Consider the following 14,758-nt stretch of genomic DNA (forward strand, 5'->3'; position numbering starts at 1 on the left):
TTTCCTTTTTCCCCTTCCAGTTGTTGGAAGATGAGAAGGAGGGAAAAATGAAATTGAAAAAACATTAAAAGAAGATGGGGAAACCAAAGCCTGTAGACTTTTGATGATTTGCCCAACATCAAATAGGGAGCCAGTAATGTGGGGAGGATTTGTACCTAGCCTCTTTGGCTTTCCAGCTAATCCTCTGAGCTTGGGAACAGTATGCAGTTTGGTGGGATAGATGGTAAGAACAGAAGAAAGAAAAGAAAGAAGAGTGCCTGGCCCAATTCAGAGTCATAGGATATACAGCAAGAGGCGACTTTAGAGATATGGGCTCTTCAGTGAACAGATTGGGAAAATGAGACCTCCACAGGGGAAGTGAAGTGACTTGCCAATGAGAGAGACTACCTTTTGGCTTTCTTTGTATCCCCAGAAATTAGCACAGTGCCTGGCATACAGTAGGTGCTTAATAAATGCTTGTTGACTTGACTTTCTCAAGGTCACACAGATCATTATAGTTGAATGATGGATGATCTGACCCCATATCATTCAGCCGCCAGCAGAGGGGAGCACTGCTTAGGGAATTTGATGCTCTGGTCTCTTCTGTGATGCTGTCACTTCCCCCCCCCCCCGGAGAAATACATTAAGAAAGGTGGAATCATTGAGCAGTGTCCATATTGGAGGAGCTGGTGGTGGGAGCACAGAAGGGAGATTCAGGTCAGGCGAGAGACTGGGTGCAGTGTTTGGCCTTGCTTTGGCACTGGGGTACTGACACAGAAATTGCCTAGAGTAGCAGAGTTCTTTCTCTTTGCGCCACAATGTCTGTCTCGTAGAAAGATGGACTATGCTAGGCTAGTGTTATTTCTTCTGCTGGACCCCCTGCCGTCAGCAAGATTTCCCTCCAGCCTGTGTGTCCAGGTGATGGATTGGCCTGTGCTACTCTGATACCATCTCCCCCATGTCTTGTGGTCCATCAGTGAACAAAGTGAGCTGGCTGGCAGGCATTAGCGGGTGAACTACCGTTCCTGATGCATTTCTCTGAGTGTTCTAGCCTCTTTCGTTTTGATGGACTGTGGTATTAGAGGGCCCTTAGGCCAGTTGACATCCTCAATATTTATGGAGTAGCTGGAGGTTGGATTTCTCTGGACTGGGCAGGGAGGAACGAAGGCCAAAATATATATATAAGAAAAGTGGAAGACCAGAAAAGGGATGAAATTTGGGACCCCTAGGGGAGTGGTGGTGGCAAAAACCAAGTCAACAAGCATTTATTAAGCACTTGCTGTGTGCCAGGCTCTGTGCTCAGTGCTAAGGATACAAAGAAAGGCAGAAATCCAGTCCCTGCCCTCAAGGGGGGAGGTACCACGCAAACAACTATGTACGCACAAAAGACAGACAGGATGAATTGGGGGAGATCTTGGAGGGAAGGCATTCGCATTCAAGGGGATTCATCAAGGCTTCTTGTCCTTAAGATGTGCAGATTGTTTTACATGTGCTGTCTCATTTGGTCTCCCAACCCTGGGAGGTAGGTGCTATTATTATCCCCATTTTACAGTTGAGGAAATTGAGGCAGATAGAAGGTAAGTGCTTTGTCTACCGTCACCAGCTAGTAAGTGTCTGAGGCTGAATTTGAACTCAGATTTGCTAGTGTTCTATCCACTGTGCTCCCAGAATTCATGAGCCACTGACTTTTTTGAGAAGAATAGTGATGCTAGTAGATGTGATCCTGAGACAGATTATCTGGCCACTTTTGGAGAGGCAAGAGTAGAGCATAGAGCCCTGGACTTAGAGTCTGGAAGATCTGGGCTCAGACTCTGAGTCAGATACAATTCCAGGAAAGTCATTCTTTGTGTTTCAGCGTCCCCATCTATAAAATGAGAGATTTGGGCTTATGGTCTCTAAGGTTCCTTCCAGCTCTAAAGGCAGAGAGTCTAGGTCATGACAAGTGGCAAAGGTCAGGTCTGGCTGGTTGTCAGGACAGTAGCAAGAGATGGGGGGAATAGAGGCAATCCTTCTTGGCATGTGATTGTGTCACAGAGAAAGGGAAGATTTTCGGAGAAGCAGCTGGTGCTGACTAAATGGGACGTCCAGTTTCTGTTTGGATTGTTTGAGCACAAGTGTAGTGGGATGTGAGTGGGCCCTACATGGTCTGGGCATTAACCTCTGCAGACTCCCAATGGCTGCGTAGATGACAGGGCTTGGGGACAACTTGGGACATAGAACAAATGAAGAGGGAGGGAGGTGGAGACAGATAAGGAAAAGAGCCAAATAATGAGTGAAATTTTGTGTCCTGAAGAGAATGGCAGCGGTTATATGATTAAAGTAGCTGAAGTTTATCCTTCAAACATCTACATCATGGTAGGACTGGTACTTTCTGGTGGAAGGGCTGCAAGTTATCAGAGAGACTTCTTCTGGCTTGAGGCGGCCAGTTTGCTGGACTCCACACTGTTTCAAATATGTTGGTTCTTCTGTAAGATCATGAAATATGACAAATATTGTTTATCTTTAATTCTGGTGCTGCAATTTCATCATTGGGAACTTCCCATGGGGAAATTCACTCAATCAGTGCAGATCAGCATCTGCTCCATTGGGAGCTTACTGTCTTAGTGGGTTGCTGGAAAGTGCCCAGGATGACAACCAGTGTGTGTCAGAAGAGGGACTTGAATCCAAAGCTGGCTCGCCAACCACTGGGTGACACTGCCTGTCCTAAAAAAAAAAACATTGCTGCATTTGAATTCACAGTGATGTAAAAAGCTTGTCTTTTGAGACTAGATAGGACAAGCAGAGTTTTGTCTGGTAGAACCTGCGACATTCACACCCAGCAGAATTTTCAGATTGATCCTCAAGCTCCCCAAAGTCCCCCATGTCTGATGCTCTTGAAGAATGGGTGTAAGGGTCTGAGGGTAGTGTACATTTTGATGAACAGATTATTTTTTCTAATTAGTCCTTTCATCTTTGGGCATTGGGCTGCAACCTTTTATATTTGGGCATGTGTATTTATAGATGTTTCATGGGGTGAGCCCTAAGTGTTTTTATGATTGGTTTCCCACAGCTGCTGCCGATCCACACTCTGAGGCTGGGAGTGGAGCTGGACTCCTTTAATGGGCACCACTACATTTCTTCCATCATGCCTGATGGGCCAGTGGCCCCACTCAACCTGCTGAAGCTGGAGGATGAGCTGCTGGAGGTGAGCTCAGGAGGAGAAAAAGCAACCCAAAGACATGGCTTAGACTGGACAGCCGCTGAGGTCCCACAGTTCTCTGATTCTGTAACTGAGCTCTTCACGTTGCACATCAGCCCTGTCTCCCCTGCACCTGGAGATTGTTTTTTCTTGGAATTTAGTATGAACCGTTGCAAGTGAAATGTGACCCATTTATTGAGCCAGTCAAAGGAGCTGCCATCTTGGTGATGTGGGTGCAGCCCATCTTGTCTGGTACAAGGGTCTTGTCCACATTCTCAAACAAATCCTTTCTGGAGACTCTACCCAGCATTCTAGAGGCCTATCTCTATCTTCCTGTCCCTTTTCTCTCTGTCTTTCCCCTTTCCATCTCTCTTTATCTCTGTGTCTCTTCATCTCCCTTTCTCTCTTCTCCCTTCCTCTCTCTTCTCTCTCTCCCCTTTTCCATTTTCCTTTCTCTGTCTCGCCCTCTTTCCTTCCCACCCCTACACCTTCTGTGTCACTCCCCTTCTCCATCTTCCCTCCCCGCATATACACATGGATGAAATAGATACAAATAGAGACCACTTGGTCTTCCCATATGACTTGCAGCCAAATCCTCCGATGTCTGTTATCTCCCTTTACTTAGAATGTGAACTCCGTGAGAGTTGCAACTGTCTTGGTATCCTTCCATATTTAAAGGATAGCTTTAGCTACGGATAGAGTTAATCGTAAACATGTAGTTAAATATAGTTAATGAAAGCTGTCCAGGACATCAATTGAGACTGATGTAATAGTTGTAGGTCTTTTAATGGCCTACTACTTAAATTAATTGTAGTTTTCGTTATGAATTTAAGAGCCAGATAGAAGGGAAATTTGCATCTACTCAGCAGAACAGAAAAGCCAGATTTTTTTTTTTTTGGTCTAGGCAATGGGGTTAAGTGACTTGCCCAGGGTCACATAGCAAGTGTTATGTGTCTGAGGCTGGATTTGAACTCAGGTCCTCCTGAATCCAGGACTGGTGCTCTATCCACTGCATCATGTAGCTGCCCCAGAAAAGCCAGATTTTTCATGAAACATCCGGACTCTCCGTGCTCATCCTGGAGCTTTCAAGGCTGTCCCACTTGTCTGGCCTCCCTTCCGTTCCTTTCTAATCATTTTTCAAAATGATTGCTCAATGACTCTCCTTTCTTTTCTTTTTCTTTCTTTTGCTACTCTCTCTTTTATTTCCCACTCTGCTCCCCTTCCCCACATTGGAAAAGAAATGGCACCATTGTGTCTTTGACCTCTTTGGTGCATATGCCCAGAAGTGGTATCTCTGGTCAGAGGGTTCAGTTGACAGTGATAGTTTAGTCAATGTCTTGGCATAATTGCAAGTTGCTTTCCAGGATGGTTGGACCACTCTCTTCCTAAACCCTTTATAGTCTGGCTTTCACCCTCATCAATGAACTGAAACTTCTCTCTCCAAAGTTGCCAGTGGTTTGCTAATTGCCCAACCCCGTGGCCTTTTCTCAGTCCTCATCCTCCTTAACTGCTCTGCTGCCTTAGATAACGTTGGTCACCTTCCTCTTCTGGATATTCTCTCCTCTGGAGAATTCCTCATTGTACCGCTGAGGTCCAGGGGCGTTCAGTGACTTATCCAGTGGCACACAGAGAGTAAGCGTCACCAGCTCCTCTGCCTCCAGAGCCATTGTTCTTGGCATTTTTTCTCCCTTTGCTAGTCTTTCCTTGCCTTCTGCCTCAGTTTGCCCTTTTGTTGCTTTTTCTTCCATATTCTCTCTCCATAATTGTTCTTGAACTCCCTAACCACAAATTCACCTCCAGAGAACCACCGATGGGGCCGTTTGGAAATCCCCCACTCTGGTCGCCATTTTGTTAAGGAGTTGGTGGGATCACCGGCCCCTTGATCTGGAGCTGGAAGAACCTCAGTGAATATCTAGTCCGATCCCTCTCATTTTACAGATGAAGTGCAGGAGGTTCATTGGCTTGCCCCTGGTCATCAGAGGGAGGATTTGAAGCCAGGGCCTCTGGCTCTACTGTTTTTTCTGCTCTACACCCGTTGATTGTTCTTTGCCCATGGGAGACCCAAGTTGAGTGGCAGCCTCCCTTCTTCCTTCCTTCTGCTTTTGATTCTTCTTATGCTTGGGGGACAAGGACAGTTGGAGCTCCCGGATGGTTTCTGGTTTCCTAAGCGCTCTTGCTCCATATTCTCCTGAAGATGGTAACAAGTAGGAAGTGATTCTATGGTACACTGCCCTGATGCCATCTTCCAGAGGTGCCAGTGTTCTTGCAGCATGAGCCTCCAAAGTAGAGGGCAGGCAGGGTTGGCCAGTGCCCCACTTCCTTTGTTATTCCGTCTCCAAAGCAGCTTATGGAGAGACCCAGGCTGGTAGCCCAGGGCTAGACGTTGGAAGCAGTGAGCTGCCCTGATGGTGGCCTCGGCCCTGGAGGGACTCATAAGCCAAGACCTCCCAGATAATCAGTCCCTGGATAACTGAGGTTTGACAGGGCTTGGGACAACATTATAATCTCAAAGGGAAGCCTTTGTGGAATATTAAACATTTTACAATAAAAATTGGCTGCTTGAGAACAACTTAATAAGCAGCTCATGTTAGACGAATGTAATTATATATATATATATTGTCAGTCTTTTAACCCTTTTATTTAGGACCAAAAGTGTGCCCAAAAATTGCTGAACTGAAAAAAAAATTTTTTTATTTGCTTCTTAGAGCCCAGAATGTGAAGCAGGCGTATGCTTTGAGTTTCAAACACTGGGCCAAGCTGCAGACCCAGGAAGCTATTTACAGCAGTTATATAAATCCCCCAGGAAGGAAATTTCTAGTTAGGATTATGACTGCCCCCTTAACTCCACCAAGTAAGGAAGACTCCCAGGCAATGCCGTAATAATTGGAGACAAGTTAAATGAATAAGTAATGAGATAAATAAATATTTAAATGTACACTAAGATAAAAATCTAAAACGTGATGGTATAATTTGTTACAGCAAAATACTGCCCGTGAAATACTGCAGCTCAGCAAATAGTTACTCCTGGGTGCTCAGCATGGGGATATACTTTGGTGAACAATGACCCAGAACCTGACTGCAAAGGGCTTATAATTGAATTCAGGGAGAAATAGCAGGCATAATACTCTGCCCGTGTAAGACCATTTCTCGGGGATTGTATTCCTTAGGAAGGATGACAGTTAGCTGGAGAGCGTGTAGAGGAGGGGGGCTACCATGAGGCTTGTGTTGGGTCTGTGTTCACTGAGGATTATCTGAGGATTTTGAGGCTGGAGAAGGGAAGGCTCTGGATGGGAACGAAACAGCTTTCTTTTGCACCTTTGATGGACGGTTACGAGGAAGAGGTGTCAGCTTGGTTTTCTTTGGCCCCAGAGAATGGGGAGGCATTGTTGCACGGGTGTGGAGAAGCAAAGAGGCTTGATGTCAGGAAAACCCTCCTGAACAGGAGCTAGCGAGGAGGAGTGGCAGAGCAGACTCAGGACCTGGGTTCGACTCTGCTTTTGGCACATCCTGGCTGTGTGACCTTGGGCAAGTCACTTAAATCCTCAGTGCTCCCAAACGAGTCTCTTAGACTGTAAATTGCTGAACAAATGCTGCTGACCAGCATTGGGAGAGTGAGTTTCTTTATCCAGGAATTAGCCAATTAGCATTTCACTTCCAGGCTCTAAGCTAAATCCTGGGGATACAAAGAAAGGCAAGAAAGAGTGCCTGCTCTTGAAAGCTCAGTCTAACGGGGGAGACGATAAGCACACAGAAAAGTATGGTCCAGATATATCCAGGATAAATAAGCAGTAATTAACAGAGGGAAAGCCCTGGCCTTAAGGAAAAGGCCTTCTTTAGAAGGAGGGATTGCAGCTGGGAAGCCAGGAGGCTGAGATGAGGAAGGGGGCCATTCCAGGCATGGAAGAGAGCAGAGAAAATGCGAGAGCCTCGCAGTCAGTGAATAAACATGTGTCAGCTGTCTGCTCTGTGCCTGGCACTTTGCTGAGCCCTATAGATGCAAAGAAAGGTTTAAAAAAGCCCACCTCCCCTGCCCCAAGGGATTCACCTTCTAACTGGGGAGAAAACCTGCAAATATGTAGAAACAAGATCAATACAGGAAAAAGTGGAGAAAATCCACAGAGGGAAGGGGCTACCATTCTGGGGAGGTCCCTTTGTCTCTGAAATCCTAGGTAAAGCCCCTCTCCTCATTCCTACCAGGAACTTCCCGCGAGTGGATGGGGCCGCCCCAAGTGGCAGCTCACTCTCTGGGCAGGTCTGCAGAAGAATCTGAGTGTTCACTTGCCGGGGATCTTACTGTGAGGATTTCTGTTTGGGGAGCAGTTGGACTAATAATGGTAATACCAGGTACCATTTATCTGGTGCTGTCAGGTTTGTAAGGTGCTGTATATATGCTGTCTCTCATTTAGTTCTCACAACAGCCCTATGAGGTAGGTGCTGTGATGATCCTTGCTTTATTGATGAGGACACCGAGTCTGGGAGAAGCTGTGCTCCATCAGGGGTCACACAGTGTCTGAGGGAGGACTTAAACTCGGGTCTTGCTGACTCCAGGTCCAGTGCTGTGTCCTCTGGGCCAGATCCCGGCTTTTTAGGCATCAAAAGCTTTCCGTGAGCTCCCCAATCTCTACTTCGCCTCCTCGTTGTGTTTGTCAGGAGCCTCGGGACATGGTCTGGTTCTCCTGCCACGGTTAGATTTCTCAAGTGTGCCAGTGAGTGTGTGAGTGTGTAGTAGACGATGATACCTTTGTAAATAATTAAGGGCTGGGGGAAGTGCGTCTGGCTCAGGGGCTAAGTTCCCGAGCAATGATAGGCCCTTGAGAGAGCCTTCTAGAGACTATTGATCCATCCCCAGGCCTGCTGCAGGCATTAGAGCTGATCTCCTGTTTGCTACATAAATCCTTGGTCTCCTAGGAAAGGCACTTAACCATAAACACGGGCAGTTGTAGACATTAGCATGGCAATGAAATTATGCAACCCCTCAGAAGAAAACTTCCCTGACCATCAGCAGGGGCTTTTGAATGGAGAGGAGGTGGAAGATGGCAAATATTCTCATTGTGATCTGGGGTTTATTTTGGCATTCAAGGCCCAATAATATTTTCCTTTGCCTAGGCTATCTCCTGAACAGTCTGGGGTCATTGGAATGGCCTTGGGTTCCAAGACTGACTTGGATGTTCTTTATTGGGGTCATCTCCAGCAGACCTGTTCCCTTATCTGTGGGCTCCTGCAGCACCCCCACCTGTAATCCTAGATCAGGGGTTTTGGGGACAGTGCAAGCATTTATGTAGTGCCTCCTATGTGCCAGGCACTGAATGAGGAGATTACATTATCTTATCTGATTCCCACCAAAACCAGTAAGGGAGGTGCTGTTGTTAACCCCCATTTAACAGCTGAGGAAACACAGGGAAGATGTGAAGTGAATTACCCTGGGTTTACACAGCTGATAAGTGTCTGAGGTGGGATTTGAACTCAGGACTTCCTGACTCCAGGCCAAGTACTCTTTGCCCCATGCCACCACCAGCCTCAGGCTCTTAATCTGTGACCTTTAAAAAACAGACATTTTAATAGCTCTATTTTGATGTAATTTATATCTTTGCAATCCTGTGTACTTATTTGGTGGATTTAAACACGTGATTCTAAGAAGGGACTCACAGGTTTCAACCAGCTGCTCAAGGGATCCATAATGCAAAGAAGCTTGAGCTCCCTGGTTCTAGAGGGTTCTGGAGGTTCCTGTGGCCTCTTCCAGCTCTAAGATTTGGGGCTTAGTCTACTCTTGTTTCAGAAGCTTTGGTTAACAAGGTGTGTGACACTTGGTCCTTGTCCCTTCCCCCTCGGTTTTCTAACACCTTCTTCATTCCATGTTGTCCTGCCTCTCGATTCTCTTGGACCTCCACTGATTTCTCTTCTATTTAACTTTTAACTTGCTTTTCAATGAATTGGACTATTGAATACCGAGAGGCTTCTTGGTGTGGTGAATAGATTCCTGGCTTTCAAATCAGGAAGACCTGAGTTCAAATCCTTACTCAGATACTAGCTATGTGTCCCTGGGCAAGTCACTTAACCTTCTTTTCCTCAGTTTCTTCATTTGTAAAATGAAGATAATGATAGCACCTACCTCCTAGGGGAGTCATGAGTATAAAGTGCTTTGTAAATCTTAGAGCTCTATTTAAATATTAGCCATTATTATCTAATAATATTGCTGATTAAATTGGCAGATGGGCTAAACCACGTTGAGAATAACTGATGGGCTACAAACCTGACAGTGAATTAGGGCTATCTCCCCTAAGCATGTGAAGACTTTCCCTAGGGGAATGGGTGGATGAAAACCATTTGTTCCAGTGGCCATGAAGGCAACTGAAAGCAGGTGCTGTGGAGTGCTTTGAGCTTGGTCAGAGGTCGGGGATGCCAAGGTCATCACTGCATCCCAGGCCATCACCAGTCATCTTGATTTTTGTCCTGCCATTGGACTTTGATGACTCAGGAAGTCAGAATGAGGCTGATGACTTTGTTGCAGCTCTGCCCTACTTAAATCTGGTTCATGCAGGAGTCAAGATGTCACCCTGTCATGCTACTGATACTCTGATGACAAAGGACAAGACAACAAAAAAACCAACAATAACTCATTACTTTGTTGTAATTATTGCCTACAATTTGCTTTTTTTCACTCTTCATCAGTTGATATGAATCTTTCCATATTTTCTCTGAACCTATCATACACATCATATCTTACTGTATAATAATATTCCATTGCATTCGTGCCACATAGATTTTTCAGGCATGCATTCCCCAATTGATGGGTATGCTTTTGTTTTGTGGGGTTTTTTTGTTCCTCCAGTTATGTCTTTTGAAACTCACAGGTGTTTAGAAAGTGCCTTTCTCTGTTATGAGGTGTCCTAAAAGCTGTAGGTCAGTTTAAATGTACAAAAACTTTTGCAGCTTTGAGCCACTGTAAGCGTTTTGCGATACCCTATATGCATGTGGAGCATTATTCCAGAATGGTACAAATAAAATCATTACCCTCAGATCTAAAGATAAATTAGAAGCTATATCAGGAGCACCTTGTTTTCTTCCTAAAATCTCAATGCTCTCAGAAACTATTCCTTTGAAAAGCAGCCTTTTATAAACTTCCATAAACCTTATGTCTTTCTCCTGTGATCAAATTACAGACTGAAAAATTAAGAAAAGATGGCCTTTTTTGTTTTTTTTTTTAAGGAATAAGAGTTGCTGTAAATCCATTTGAAGAGGCTGCTAGAACAGGAAGACCATCTGGGGCTATTGAATGCATTAGTGGATGCCTTGGGGTCTTGCCTTATCATTCAATAGCTAAAACTTAATGGATAAAAAGATTTTGCTTAGCAGGACTTTTCCCCTCTGAATTGCTAATTGTACTCTTGTACGTCTCTTTTATATAAATGAATTTTAGAATTCTTCCCAATGCACATTTCTCATGTCTCTTAAACTTTCAATACAATGTATCCCAAACTCTTTAATGGACTGGAATGCTTATTTCTGGCTTCTTTCTGTTATGACAAATCCAGAAGCGTTTGTTTTTTTTAACCTTGGTCCATTCTATTTTGACTTAGATTTTAAAAATAAGCCTTTTGGTTTGTATGATGGTCATTTCTCTGAGTGAGGGGAGATATCTCCTCATTTCTAGTTATAACCCTCCTTTTGGCACAGAAAAATAATTAAATAAAAGCATCTGCATCTGACAATGTATGCAACATTCTGCCCTGGTGTAGCTCCACCTCTCTGTTCTTGATAAACTTTGAACTTCATTCCCAATGGATCTAAGTGCCAGCTTTTGACAGCTGTTGAAGCAGAAAAGGCAGAAACAGAAAAGAATTGAAGACCACATGTTATATTCCCCACTTCTGCAACCCCAAAGCACTTGTCCAGAAAACAATCCTCCTGGGTATTTTTAAAGGCATGGCAGACTTGGAAGTAAGATGTTACTTGTATTCTTTATTAATTTCTGAAAACCTTCTTTGGGTGTCCTTCTTTGAAAGTGTGAGCACTTTTAAAAAACTAGAATTTTATTGACTACCGTATGTCTATTTATGTATCTATCTGTAACTTTAAGGTTTGCAAAGCACTTTAGACACATTGTCTCATTTTATCTTTGTAAGAAGCCTGGAAAGTTGGCACTCTTGTTGTCCTCATTTGAGAAGTGAGGAAATTGAGGCAGACAGTGGTTAAATGATGTGCCTAGGGCCGTACAGCTAGTGGTGCTCAGATCTTTGACTTCAGGTCCAATGCATTTGCTCTCTCTTTTTCTCTTCATATATTTGTGTTCTCGTTCTCTCTCTCTCTCTCTCTCTCTCTCTCTCTCTCTCTCTCTCTCTCTCTCTCTCTCTCTCTCTCCCCCCCTCCCTCTCCCTCTCCCTCTCCTTCTCCCTCTCCCTCTCCCTCTCCCTCTCTCTCACCTAGTTGTAAATGTCTCCTAATGTTACTACTTCAATTCCTTATGAAATAAAAACATGGAGGGGAAGATTCAATGGTGCCTATGATTAGTGATGTTTCTTCTGTGTGATGGGCAAAGAAGCATGTGCCAAACTTGGCATCACTAGAGGTGGAATCAAATTTTGGTTCCGGGACTTGGTACTTTTATGACTAGGTTCATGACTTCTCCTTCAGTGGCTTCACCTGTGAGATTCCTTCAAGGTTTTGATCTCCCCTCTACATCAGGATCTCCATTGATTGCCCCTGTGAGTTTCTATGATGATACGTCATCATTGATGCAATAGAGATGACCCCTTTTATACATTCTGGGCCTGCAAACAGGAGAAGAAATTGTGGGAAAAATCACTGGCATAACGTTAGACTCATCTTGGGGTTACCTGCTGTGATCTGTTATATGGTTTGTGGCTCTAGGTATCTACCCTCCCAAACTTAGAAATCACCTGTATTTTTTGTGTCCTATTTATAATTGTAAAATGAATCATAGATACAAGGATAATGTGGCAGAATTTCTTCAGTATTGTAAAATCTCAGATTTGGAAGGAACTTTAGAGCCCTGCTGGCTGACAAATACATTATTCGGTTTAATCTTATTAGATCTGGCCTTGGGTTCTAGACTTTTGAGATCTCTTGAATTCCTCACTATGAGATTGTCAACAGGCACGTAGACATGTGAACAACTGAGTGGAATTGGGGAGCCTGCCGTGGGGGAGCCTGCCATCAATTGTCTAATGATAATTGCACCATTCACACATTCTGGGCAGCTAGTGCATAGCTTTCAATGAGGGGATTAGCCTTGATTTATGTTAACTTTAGGGGCTTGTTAACAGAAGCAGTCAAGCTTTAGGAAAAATCATTTGATTAAATTAGAGCTTTTGCTATTGGGGGAAGAAAATGATTTTCTGTTTTATTTGTGTGTTTTTGTGTAAATGAGGAATTTTTTTTTTAATGGCAGCATCTGCCCCTTTTGGTGTCTAACTTATATGTCTTCTCTATAGGTCAATGGTGTTCAGCTCTCTGGAAAATCCCGCAGAGAGGCAGTGTCTTTTCTCAAAGAAGTGCCACCCCCCTTCACTCTGGTCTGCTGCCGGCGGCTCTTTGATGATGAGGCCTTTGGGGATGAGGCGAGTGTCACCGATGTCGTCATCAATGAACCGAAGGTATTAATGAAATAGACCATAGCTAAGGTAGCCAGGCCCATAGTATCACTGAAACACCTTGTTCATAAAATTGCTACTTCTTATCTTGGTACAGTCCACTCTTTGTCCTGTAACTCCAAATTGACATCAAAGTAATAACTATGCACTTTTATCTCAGCAACAAATCAAATCAACAGGCATTTGTAAAGTGTTTATTATGTGCCAGGCATTGTGCTAAGCACTGGAGATATAAAGAAATCAACAAACATTTATTAAGCACTTGCTGTGTGCCAAGCATGACACTAACGCTAGAGATACAAAGAAGTCAACAAAAATTTATTAAACACCTACTGTGTGGCAGGCATGGTGCCAAGCACTAGGAATACAAAGAAGTCACCAAATATTAAGCACCTACTAGTGTCAGCCATTGTTCTAAACACTGGGATACAAAGAAAGGCAAAACCTTTTTTCCTGTTCTCATGGAACTCACATTCAAATAGTGCTATATAGAGGATAAATTGGAGATTCTTTCAAAGGGAAGGCATTCACATTAGTGGAGATAAGGAGACATTTCCTGCAGAAGGTTGCTTTTAGCATGTACTAGAAGGAAGTCAGAGCAGCCAGGAGGTGTAGACAAGGTAGGAAAACTCTGGCATGAGGCAGCTAATGAAAATGCCCAGAGATGGAGCGTCTTAAGCCAGGATCAGCATAGAGGTGAGGATCACTCCATTGTAAGGTACGTGGAGGTGAGTTAAGTGTTAAAAGAATGGGAAGTTAGGAGAGGAGCCAGTGCAGAGGACATTCTGTTTGATCCCAGAGGCAGCAGGCTCCTGCCCGAGTTGACTAAATGGAGTCTGGGGGACAATGCTTACATCATTACTTGGATTTCCAGTGACCTTCCATTACTTCCCACTGAATTCACTTTGACCGAGTTTAAGATGTTTATCAAGAATCAGCAGGACATTGTGGAAGGAGAGCCAGGCTCAGTCATGATGATCTGGGTTCAACTCTCCTCTGGTACCAGTGGGTTGTGTGACCCTGGACAAGTCACTTAACCTTCTGTGCCTCAGACAATTCTCTAAAACTCTGAGTTGGACATGAGTGCCCTGTTTCCTTCTGGGGAAGTAATTTCAGCTCCCAAAATGACGATATTGCTGGGTTTTAAACATGGAAAGGATATTTCTTTCCTGGAGCCTTTAAAGTATATCCGTTGCAGACCACCTCTGAGTTGAATCTGTAAAATCTTGTGCAGACCCCGAAGGTCAGAGGGAGTAGTGCCTTCTCCGTTCTCCCTCTTCGCCCACGACCTCTGACATCATCCCCAGTAGAGCCTGTAGTTAACTTGTTTATCCCTAGCTATTGGCCTCCATTGGATCATAAGATCCCTGAGAGCTGGGACCGATTTTGTGTTTTTTAGCATCCCCAGTGTTTAGTACAGTAACCAGCACATGGTTGGTGCTTAATAAATGTTTAGTGACTGACTGACTCAGACTATATAAAGGGAGGCAGTGTGGTGTAAGGAGAAACCCAATAGCTATGGACCCAGGTGGACCTAGGTTCAAATTCTGCCTCCAACATTCAGTTGTTACCTGATCTTCAGCAATGGGACTCAGTTCACCCATTATGAAAATGAGGGGTTTGAGAGGTCTCCCATCTATGATCTCATATAATTTTAGTAGTTAAAATACTAAGTATTAATTAAGTATATGAACAGAATTGTGACTTTTCTCCCTACCAGGAGTCATCAGATAATAGATTTAGAGCCCCATGGGACTTTTAACTTACCTAGTCAATCACCATGTTTTTACAGAGGAGAAAACCAAGTCCCATGGGGGTAGAGTGAATTCTCCAAGGTCACACAGATAGTGGCACAGCTAGAATTTGAGCCAACATCCCAAGACTCTAAATCTTGTAAGTTGTTTTTTTTTAATGAAGACAATGTTTAAAAAAAAGAAAGGTGTCATTTCCAGTGGTCTCCACCCCCTATCAAATCCAACCATCCTTCATA

General features: G+C 44.1%; 1 protein-coding gene across 3 annotated transcripts in view; it reads left to right on the forward strand.

Moving 5' to 3' along the window:
• Positions 1 to 14,758, forward strand: part of PATJ (PATJ crumbs cell polarity complex component) — a 340,451-nt gene that overhangs the window by 66,037 nt on the left and 259,656 nt on the right. For all 3 annotated transcript variants that reach the window (XM_020993089.2, XM_078156676.1, XM_020993086.2), the window contains exons 15-16: positions 3,029 to 3,163; positions 12,610 to 12,771. In XM_020993089.2, coding sequence (XP_020848748.1) covers positions 3,029 to 3,163; positions 12,610 to 12,771 — 297 coding nt within the window. The remainder of the gene's footprint in view (positions 1 to 3,028; positions 3,164 to 12,609; positions 12,772 to 14,758) is intronic.

The sequence above is a fragment of the Phascolarctos cinereus genome, unplaced genomic scaffold (assembly GCF_003287225.1).
Source record: "Phascolarctos cinereus isolate Bilbo 61053 unplaced genomic scaffold, phaCin_HiC Scaffold_5;HRSCAF=322, whole genome shotgun sequence".
Taxonomy (NCBI): domain Eukaryota; kingdom Metazoa; phylum Chordata; class Mammalia; order Diprotodontia; family Phascolarctidae; genus Phascolarctos; species Phascolarctos cinereus.